The sequence below is a fragment of the Lolium perenne genome, chromosome 7 (assembly GCF_019359855.2).
Source record: "Lolium perenne isolate Kyuss_39 chromosome 7, Kyuss_2.0, whole genome shotgun sequence".
NCBI classification, from domain to species: domain Eukaryota; kingdom Viridiplantae; phylum Streptophyta; class Magnoliopsida; order Poales; family Poaceae; genus Lolium; species Lolium perenne.
The window spans coordinates 36,748,104-36,758,539 of record NC_067250.2 but is presented as its reverse complement, the minus strand read 5'-3'; the positions used below and the strand labels follow the sequence as shown (position 1 = coordinate 36,758,539).

The following is a 10,436-nucleotide window of genomic DNA, read 5'->3' as shown; positions in this document are numbered from 1 at the left end:
AGAAAAAAGAGAGAAGAGACCCCACAAATATGACACTATGTATCTCTTTCTCTCTCCAAAAAAACATGCTTTTAGGACTGAAGATCCCACTTCTTGAAGAGGAGGCTGCCTCCTCATCCGAACCTACTTTGGACCACCCGAATCTAACTAAAAATGTGAAGCAGCACCTCTAGGGCAATGCATTGGGCATGCCCTTAATTCCCCACCGGACCTCGTCAACCCCACATCGCAAGCATCCTGACGCGCCCTCATACGTGTCTGTCAACACACCCAGCTCAGTCACTCCTCCTCCTGACACAGCCACAACCCTGTAGCAGTGGCGACCGCCATTAAACTCCTTGCGCATCCCATGCCTTTGCCTCTACCTGTACCTTGAGCCTGAGCTAGATCGACTTCACTGCCTTGCCCCCTCTGTGAGCTCACAAACACCTGTGGTTGGGGTCTGAGCTGAGCACGGAGAGATGATGCTGAGAGGGCAAGCCGGCGGTGGCGGCAGGTGCCTCTTCACGGCGTCGCAGTGGCGCGAGCTTGAGCACCAGGCGCTCATCTACAAGTACATGGCCGCCGGCTCGCAGGTGCCCCACGAGCTCGTCATCCCGCTCCGCCACCACGACGCCGCCGCCGTCGACACCATCCCCTCCCTCGGCAGCTGCTTCCCTCCTCCGCAGCCTTCCCGTACGTGCCCTCCGCCCTGATCTTGCTCTCTCATCTTGATTCGGGATCCCTCTTGATTCATGCACCGCCATTAGTTAACCGACTGACGTTCTCTCGTCTTGATTCGTGTGCGCAGTCGGCTGGGGGCTCTACGGGATGGGGGCGCAGTACGCGCGCAAGCCGGAGGACCCGGAGCCCGGTCGGTGCCGGCGCACGGACGGCAAGAAGTGGCGCTGCTCCAGGGAAGCGTACGGGGAGTCCAAGTACTGCGACAGGCACATGCACCGCGGCAAGAACCGTTCAAGAAAGCCTATGGAACACATGTCCTCCACCTCCACCGTCTCCTCCCCCGCCCCAGCCCAGCCAGGCGCGGCATACCGCCCCTCCGCCCTCTCCATCTCGCCCCCGGTGCCGGCCGACACGCCCTCCAGCTACGGCCACTACCAGACCCGTCCCGACACCTCCGCCGCTCGCGCTGCGGCTCAGCTCCATCTCGACTCCCCGTCACCACCTCCATCCTACCACAGGTACGCGCAGGCGCAGCAGCAGTACTGCGCTTCTCCTTTCTTCCCGAGCGGCGGCGGCTACGGCTACGGCTACGGGCAGTCCAGGCAGCAGGAGCAGGAGGAGGCGGAGGCCATGGCCAGGCGGCGGCAGCACTGCCTGGCCCTCGGCGCCGACCTCAGCCTCGACAAGCCGGACGCTGGCGCTGCCTCGTCGGTCACCACGGAGGAGAAGCCGCTGCGCCGCTTCTTCGACGAGTGTCCGCGCGACGACACCAGCGTCGACGGGAGGCCGTGGTATATGGGCCACCGGGACGAGACGCTGCTCTCCATGTCCATCCCCACAACGGCGCGCTACCCAAACGGCGGTACGTATTACCTACTGTAATTGACATAGACAAACAAAACATCGTGGTTTTACGCTTTTACTCACATCTTGTCTTGGTGCGCATTGTTCTGACTGATTTTCTGCATGGTCGAGCAGGTGAATAATCAGTCGGCCTATCCCGTTTGCTGCCCGCAGGAGCGCTGCCTCGTTCTCCCGTTTGATCATCTGCGCGCGGCTAGGGCAGACGATGCGTTTCGACAATCTGCTGCCCCTCATCAAGCGATGAAGTTGTGTGCTTTGGTCTTGTATCCCATCTTTAGGGCCGTTTCGTTCTCTTCCCATGTAACCTTCTGGTTTAACGACCAAAAAGCAACCTGATTTTCTCTATCGAGCTTCGACGTCATGTATTGTCCGAGTTTGGTCGTCATGTATTGTCACAAGGAAGCAAGGTGTAGTGTACTCTGCCATTTCTCCTTTCTTTTTGTTTGGTTTGCTTGCACGTTTCGCATATATACTTGTGAGCTCTTCATCATCCTCTGCCTTTCATGGCTTGTCACTTCAGCGGATTCGATTCGTCTTGAGCATTCCAGTGCAACGGGAATGATCTATCTAGGGATCTAGGCATGTAATGAATTAGGGCTCCTTTGATTCAGTTGATTTGCATAGGAATTATGTAGGATTTGGTTCCTATGGGAAAAAATCCTATACATGTTGTTTGATTCATAGGAACCTATCCTATAGGAAAAATTCCTATAGGAATCTTGTAGTGTAATTTCTATAGGAAAAAAACATTAGCTCATACTTCATGGAAAAATTTCTTTGCTACAATTAAACAAACTTCATCTTCCTATAGGTTTCTACTAGACATGTCATTTCAATCATATACCTTTCCTATTCCTATGCTTTTCCTATCTTTTAAATCAAAGGAGCCCTTAAGACAACATCTAGCCGTGTCTTCATCCGTCAGGTCCCCCGTGTTGTCCTCTCCTGGGCGACATGGGGGAAACCCTACTGGCCTCCTCCCGATCTCCTCCACCCAATCACCATCGTGGGAGGATGCATTCTCTGGTGGCCTTCGGCAAGATTGGTGAGATATTCCTATGATGGGGCAACAAGAATTAGGGTATCGCTACTAGCTCGACGCAAACGGATCAAACATCTCAATTTTTGGTCTGCGCAGACACGAAATAGGTAAAACCCTATCCCAACGGCTCGATGCATAGTGATTGAGACATGTCTGCCTTGACGCATTCGCGGTCCCAATTTGGGTTTCAATTGCGTCTCGTCCATGCGTGAACTCATCAATTAACCTAGCCCATGCGTGAACTCCTCAATTAACCTAGGGCCCGCTTGCTGGTGATATCAACCTAGTGGCCACCAAATCGTGTCCCTTCCTCGCCTTGCATTCCTAGAGCGATGCCCACCACCTGCATTGCCCCCTCGCCATTATCGGCACCCTCTATTAAGGCCACAGGTCGTCAGAGGGCCGCCGTTGGTGGCAGCGTCCTAGAGAGCAATCGCCAACACCGTTCTAGGACCTTATTTGTCGTCCGTCTGCTCGGACCCAACCACCGGCATCGATTCCTAGGACCTATTCGTCCAATTGTGAGGCCGATTTTGAGGTAAAAAACCTAGACTATTTTCTGACATTTGCGTCATCTAGACTTGCCATTGATCTATCCTTGTTGCCCGCAGATGGACCTGAGCAAGTCGACCGAGTTCTTCTAGAACAATGTCGTGGCTAGCTCGTCGCATGAGGAGTCGGATGGCTCTTCAAAGTTAATGATTGACGCAACATCCCTCATCCATGACCACACTCAGAGGCAATAGCCGTTGCGCAGGGGCTCGACGAGGCCTCGCAGAGACAATGAGGCACACAACCGAGACTCTAGCCACTATCAGTTGCAGCGAGACTACTTTGACCCCACGAAGCCGGTCTTCAATCCAACCCGGTTCCTACGCCACTTTCAGACGTCAAGAGACTTGTTCTTGAATATTCTACAAGGCGTCAGCGACTATGAACCCTACTTTGGATACAAGCCCGATGCAATGGTGGTAAGTTAGGATTCACCTCGCATCAGAAGTGTTCCGCATCTATTCGCCAAGTGATCTCATCGATGAGTACCGCGGATGAGTGAGACCACCTATCTTGATGTGATGTAAAAGTTCTGCCGAGCCATGATTGCGTGTTTGACGAGGTTTACTTGAGGGAGTCAGCAGTTGGCGACACTGCCTTGCTATTGTCAAACAACGAGGGAAGATGGTTTCCAGGAATGATTGATAACATAGATTGCAAGGACTGGGAGTGGAAGAATTTTCCATTCGTATGGCAGTGACAGTATAGAAGGCATGAGAGGGATGCACATTCATTGTTGAGGCATTTGCATCACAAGAGCTTTGTATTTGGCACCCTTTTTTTGGCATGGTCAATTCCCACAGTGATATCTGTAGGATAACGTTGCATAGAAAACAAAAAATTTCCTACCGCGAACACGCAATCCAAGCCAAGATGCAATCTAGAAGACGGTAGCAACGAGGGGGTATCGAGTCTCACCCTTGAAGAGATTCCAAAGCCTACAAGATGAGGCTCTTGTTGCTACGGTAGACGATCACTTGCCGCTTGCAAAAGCGCGTAGAAGATCTTGATCACGATCGGTTCCGGCGCCACGAACGGGCAGCACCTCCGTACTCGGTCACACGTTCGGTTGTTGATGAAGACGACGTCCACCTCCCGTTCCAGCGGGCAGCGGAAGTAGTAGCTCCTCTTGAATCCGACAGCACGACGGCGTGGTGTCGGTGGCGGTGGAGAAGTCCGGTGGAGCTTCGCTAAGCTACGCGGGAGATATGGAGGAGAGGGGGGCGGCTAGGGTTTGGGAGGGGGTGGCCGGCCACTTCAAGGGGGGCGGCCAGCTTGTGGTCTTGGGGTGGCCGGCCCCTCCCTTGGTCCCTCATTATATAGGTGGATCCCCAATTGTTGGTGTCCAAGTCTTCGAATAAGACCCGAACCAAAAACCTTCCATAAGAGGGGGAAACCTAGCCAAGCTAGGACTCCCACCAAAGGTGGGAGTTCCACCTCCCATATGGGGGGGTGGCCGGCCCCCTAAGGGGGAGTCCACTTGGGACTCCTCCCCCACTAGGGTTGGCCGGCCATGGAGGTGGAGTCCCATGTGGACTCCACCTTCCTTGGTGGTTTCTTCCGGACTTTTTTAGAACCTTCTAGAACCTTCCATAGAACCTTCCGCGACATTTTAATTCACATAAAATGACATCCTATATATGAATCTTATTCTCCGGACCATTCCGGAACTCCTCGTGATGTCCGGGATCTCATCCGGGACTCCGAACAAATATTCGAACTCCATTCCATATTCAAGTACTACCATTTCAACATCCAACTTTAAGTGTGTCATCCTACGGTTCATGAACTATGCGGACATGGTTGAGTACTCACTCCGACCAATAACCAATAGCGGGATCTGGAGATCCATAATGGCTCCCACATATTCAACGATGACTTTAGTGATCGAATGAACCATTCACATACAATACCAATTCCCTTTGTCTCGCGATATTTTACTTGTCCGAGGTTTGATCTTCGGTATCACTCTATACCTTGTTCAACCTCGTCTCCTGACAAGTACTCTTTACTCGTACCATGGTATGTGGTCTCTTATGAACTCATTCATATGCTTGCAAGACATTAGACGACATTCCACCGAGAGGGCCCAGAGTATATCTATCCGTCATCGGGATGGACAAATCCCACTGTTGATCCATATGCCTCAACTCATACTTTCCGGATACTTAATCCCACCTTTATAACCACCCATTTACGCAGTGGTGTTTGGTGTAATCAAAGTACCTTTCCGGTATAAGTGATTTACATGATCTCATGGTCATAAGGACTAGGTAACTATGTATCGAAAGCTTATAGCAAATAACTTAATGACGAGATCTTATGCTACGCTTAATTGGGTGTGTCCATTACATCATTCATACAATGACATAACCTTGTTATTAATAACATCCAATGTTCATGATTATGAAACTAATCATCCATTAATCAACAAGCTAGTTTAAGAGGCATACTAGGGACTTCTTTGTTTGTCTACATATCACACATGTACTAATGTTTCGGTTAATACAATTATAGCATGATATATAAACATTTATCATAAACATAAAGATATAAATAATAACCATTTTATTATTGCCTCTAGGGCATATCTCCTTCAGTCTCCCACTTGCACTAGAGTCAATAATCTAGTTTACATTTGTAAAGATATAACACCTTGGCCTTCTGGTGCTTTATCATGTTTTGCTCACGGGAGAGGTTTTAGTCAACGGATCTGACATGCTCAGAAACGTATGTATTTTGTAATTCATTTGCGTCTCAACGCATCACTCATTTCCAAATGAGTCGGCATTAAATATGTTTGATCTTCTGGTGGAACCTTAATTCCGCGGTCTGAAATATGTCACTAATATTGTCACACACAATATAGCTTCAAAGTTCTGACTCTGTCGGAACTACACCAAGTTCTCAAAGAACCTCTTGACTTTAACATCCTTTGTCATTGTCAAAACAATGACATATTCTGCCTTCTTTTGCAGAATCCGTCATAGTATTTAGAACTCTTCTAAATCTAGCATAGACAACTTCTAGCTTATTTGTGCTATCTTTTAAACAACACTTAGTCTAATTTGAGATTGAAATTATATTTTATATGTGACAAAACCAATATCGGTGTAACACCTTACAGCGATTTGTTTGTCATTTCTTCATACAAAAATATATATATATATCCTTAGTTCTTCAAAAGTACTCAAGGATATTCTTACTGTCGTCCCATGATCATCTTATGAATCATTCCGGTATATGCTTATAACATTTTAGAGCACAAGATATCTGATTTTGTACATATTATTCGTGATCTAAAATCACTCATGTGTGTTTACTCATCGAGTGTCAGATACACTCAAGTCTTGTTAAACCTTCACATGACAAGAACATTTTCTTAATATTTCTATATTGAACTATTTCAATATCCATTCTATGTACTTTGACTTAAACTTATTATGTGTTTCAATCTATCTTCATAGATCTTGACACTAAATATGTTTTAGTCCATATCCTTTCATTTAATTTTCAATGAAACATTTTAATCAAATATATAATTACATTATTTATAACCAACTATATGTCATCTACATAAAGTATTATAAATATGTCTCAGCGCTCCCACTTAATTTCTTGCAAATGCAAGCCTCTTCATCATTTCTGATGAAATCAAAAACTCTTTGACTATTTCATCTGGTGAAGATTCCAACTCCGTAATACCCACTTCATCCAATTGAAGTTCGTATACCTATCTAGTATTCCACGGACCAGCAAAACTCTTGGTTGTATCTTGTATACACCTTTTAATACATACTTCTGATAAGTAATGTATTTTGCCATCCTACTAGCATATCTCATAAAAGAAATATGTAGTGATTACTAGAATAATCCACATAGACTATAAGCATTGCTACGGAAGATCTAATCTTATCGTAGTCAACTCTTTAAACTTTGTCGTAAACAACTTTTCGACAAGTTGAGCTTATTCAAGGATTATTTCATCCAAGTCCATCAATTTTATAGATCTATTTACTTTCAAAAAGTATTCATCTATTATGGATTTCATGGCGTATGGCCATTTTAACGGAGTCAGGGCCCATCATAACTTCTTTGTTTGTAGTTGGTTTATCATTGTTCAAAATCAATCCTTTGTCCACAAATCATTTATTTGATCACAAAGTAAACCATACCTACAAGGTTCAATATGTACTTTGATCTCCATGGCTAAAACACTTTGTAGTCATGGGAGCCATGATCGTCGTGGCCGCTTCCGAAACCAATTCCGATGCTGCGCTACTCTGATCATTATGCTCAGGTTCATAAACCTTATCAAATTATATTGTCCTCCCACTCAAATACTTCACTCGAAACAATTTCTCGGAAATAAGAAACATTGACAAACACTTTTGTCTTTGTCTCGTGGGAAGAATTCCCAATTAAATCTCTGGGATAACCAACAAAGACATTTATCCGATTTTGGCTGTAAACTCTTAGACCAAAATTTAAAGAAAAGACTATTAGGGTTTATACCCATGCCATAACTTGTATGGTGTCATTTCAACGGATCATGATGATGCTCTATTTAGTGTAAAAGCGGTAGTCACTAAAGCATAATCCACAAAAATATAATGGCGTCATAATATTTAATCTCATCATTAATCCAACAAGGTTTGGATACATATCTCGGATACTATATCATCATTATGATATTCCAAGAAATGTGAGTTGTAGAACAATTTCATAACTCTCTTAGATGTTCGCTAAAACTCATAATTCAAATATTTCCACCATGATCCAATCATAGATATTTGACTTTTCTATTACGATGATTTCCACTTCATGCTGAAATTTATTTGAATCCATTCAAATGTTTCAAACTTCTTCCTTATTGAATATATCCACATATATATACTCAATTCATTCTTGAAAGTTTTCATGAAGTAGAAGAATCTCCCGCACACAACTATGCCCAGTGAACCACATACATCATCATGTATTTTTTTCACTAAGTTAGTTGCCCGTTCAACTTTTGACCTATGAACGGTATTTTAATCATTCTCTTTAGAAAAGATTTGCAAGCGCCAAATGATTCAAAAAATCAAATGACTCCAAAAATCCATTTGCATGGAGTTCCTTCATGCGCTCCTTTCTAACATGACCTAAATGGCGGTTCCACAAATAAGTGGAATTCAAATCATTTGCCTTATGGCATTTTAGCGTCAGTTTTATGTATGTGTGTTTCACCATTAAGATTTATAATAACTTATCCATCGTACATGGAGTAATGTCATAATTTGAACAACTCATTGTTTTCATTTGACCAGAGCAAAATAACAATTATTAAGTTCTTTATTATAAATTCTAAGGGCTAGATAGAATGTCAACGACGAACATAATAACACTTCATTTTGTTCCAGACGTGCATTCCTATCATATTCCTTGTCAGTTACTTAGGCCATTGTATTCTTGTATTGCGTTGTTTTGTATGACACTTGATGGCGTGTAACTCACACGTTCGTTGGGAACCCCAAGAGGAAGGTATGATGCGCACAGCAGCAAGTTTTCCCTCAGAAAGAAACCAAGGTTTATCGAACCAGGAGGAGCCAAGAAGCACGTTGAAGGTTGATGGCGGCGGGATGTAGTGCGGCGCAACACCAGGGATTCCGGCGCCAACGTGGAACCTGCACAACACAACCAAAGTACTTTGCCCCAACGAAACAGTGAGGTTGTCAATCTCACCGGCTTGCTGTAACAAAGGATTAACCGTATTGTGTGGAAGATGATTGTTTGCGAAAAACAAGAGAACAAGTATTGCAGTAGATTGTATTTCAGTAAAGAGAATTGGACCGGGGTCCACAGTTCACTAGAGGTGTCTCTCCCATAAGATAAACAGCATGTTGGGTGAACAAATTACAGTTGGGCAATTGACAAATAAAGAGAGCATGACAATGCACATATATATCATGATGAGTATAGTGAGATTTAATTGGGCATTACGACAAAGTACATAGACCGCCATCCAACTGCATCTATGCCTAAAAAGTCCACCTTCAAAGTTATCATCCGAACCCCTCCAGTATTAAGTTGCTAACAACAGACAATTGCATTAAGTATTGCGCGTAATGTAACTAGTGACTACATCCTTGAACATAGCACTAATGTTTTATCCCTAGTGGCAACAGCACATCCATAACCTTAGAGGTTCTTGTCACCCCTCCAGATTCACGGAGACATGAACCCACTATCGAGCATAAATACTCCCTCTTGGAGTTACTAGCATCAACTTGGCCAGAGCATCTACTAATAACGGAGAGCATGCAAGATCATAAACAACACATAGATATAACTTTGATAATCAACATAACAAGTATTCTCTATTCATCGGATCCCAACAAACGCAACATATAGAATTACAGATAGATGATCTTGATCATGTTAGGCAGCTCACAAGATCCGACAATGATAGCACAATGGGGAGAAGACAACCATCTAGCTACTGCTATGGACCCATAGTCCAGGGGTAGACTACTCACACATCACACCGGAGGCGACCATGGCGGCGTAGAGTCCTCCGGGAGATGATTCCCCTCTCCGGCAGGGTGCCGGAGGCGATCTCCTGGATCCCCCGAGATGGGATCGGCGTTGGCGGCGTCTCTGGAAGGTTTTCCGTATCGTGGTTCTCGGTACTGAGGGTTTCGTCACGGAGGCTATTTGTAGGCGGAAGGGCAGGTCAAGAGGCGGCACGGGGGCCCCACACCACAGGGCCGCGCGGCCAAGGGGGGGCCGTGCCGCCCTAGGGTGTGGCCCCCTCGTGGCCCCTCTTCGTCTCTCCTTCGGACTTCTGGAAGCTTCGTGGAAAAATAGGCCCCTGGGCTTTGATTTCGTCCAATTCCGAGAATATTTCCTTACTAGGATTTCTGAAACCAAAAACAGCAGAAAACAAAGAATCGGCACTTCGGCATCTTGTTAATAGGTTAGTTCCAGAAAATGCACGAATATGACATAAAGTGTGCATAAAACATGTAGATAACATCAATAATGTGGCATGGAACATAAGAAATTATCGATACGTTGGAGACGTATCAGCATCCCCAAGCTTAGTTCTGCTCGTCCCGAGCAGGTAAAACGATAACACAGATAATTTCTGGAGTGACATGCCATCATAATCTTGATCATACTATTTGTAAAGCATATGTAGTGAATGCAGCGATCAAAACAATGTATATGACATGAGTAAACAAGTGAATCATAAAGCAAAGACTTTTCATGAATAGCACTTCAAGACAAGCATCAATAAGTCTTGCATAAGAGTTAACTCATAAAGCAATCT

The 10,436-nt window shown here is 45.2% G+C and overlaps 1 protein-coding gene across 1 annotated transcript; it reads left to right on the top strand.

Moving 5' to 3' along the window:
- The first annotated feature begins 229 nt into the window (after positions 1-229).
- LOC127317809 (growth-regulating factor 2) lies at positions 230-1,959 on the top strand. Its single transcript, XM_051348403.2, has 3 exons — positions 230-675; positions 791-1,525; positions 1,642-1,959. The coding sequence occupies exons 1-3, from the start codon at positions 462-464 to the stop codon at positions 1,647-1,649; spliced, it is 957 nt and encodes a 318-aa protein (XP_051204363.1). The 5' UTR covers positions 230-461; the 3' UTR covers positions 1,650-1,959.
- The last annotated feature ends 8,477 nt before the right edge of the window (positions 1,960-10,436 follow it).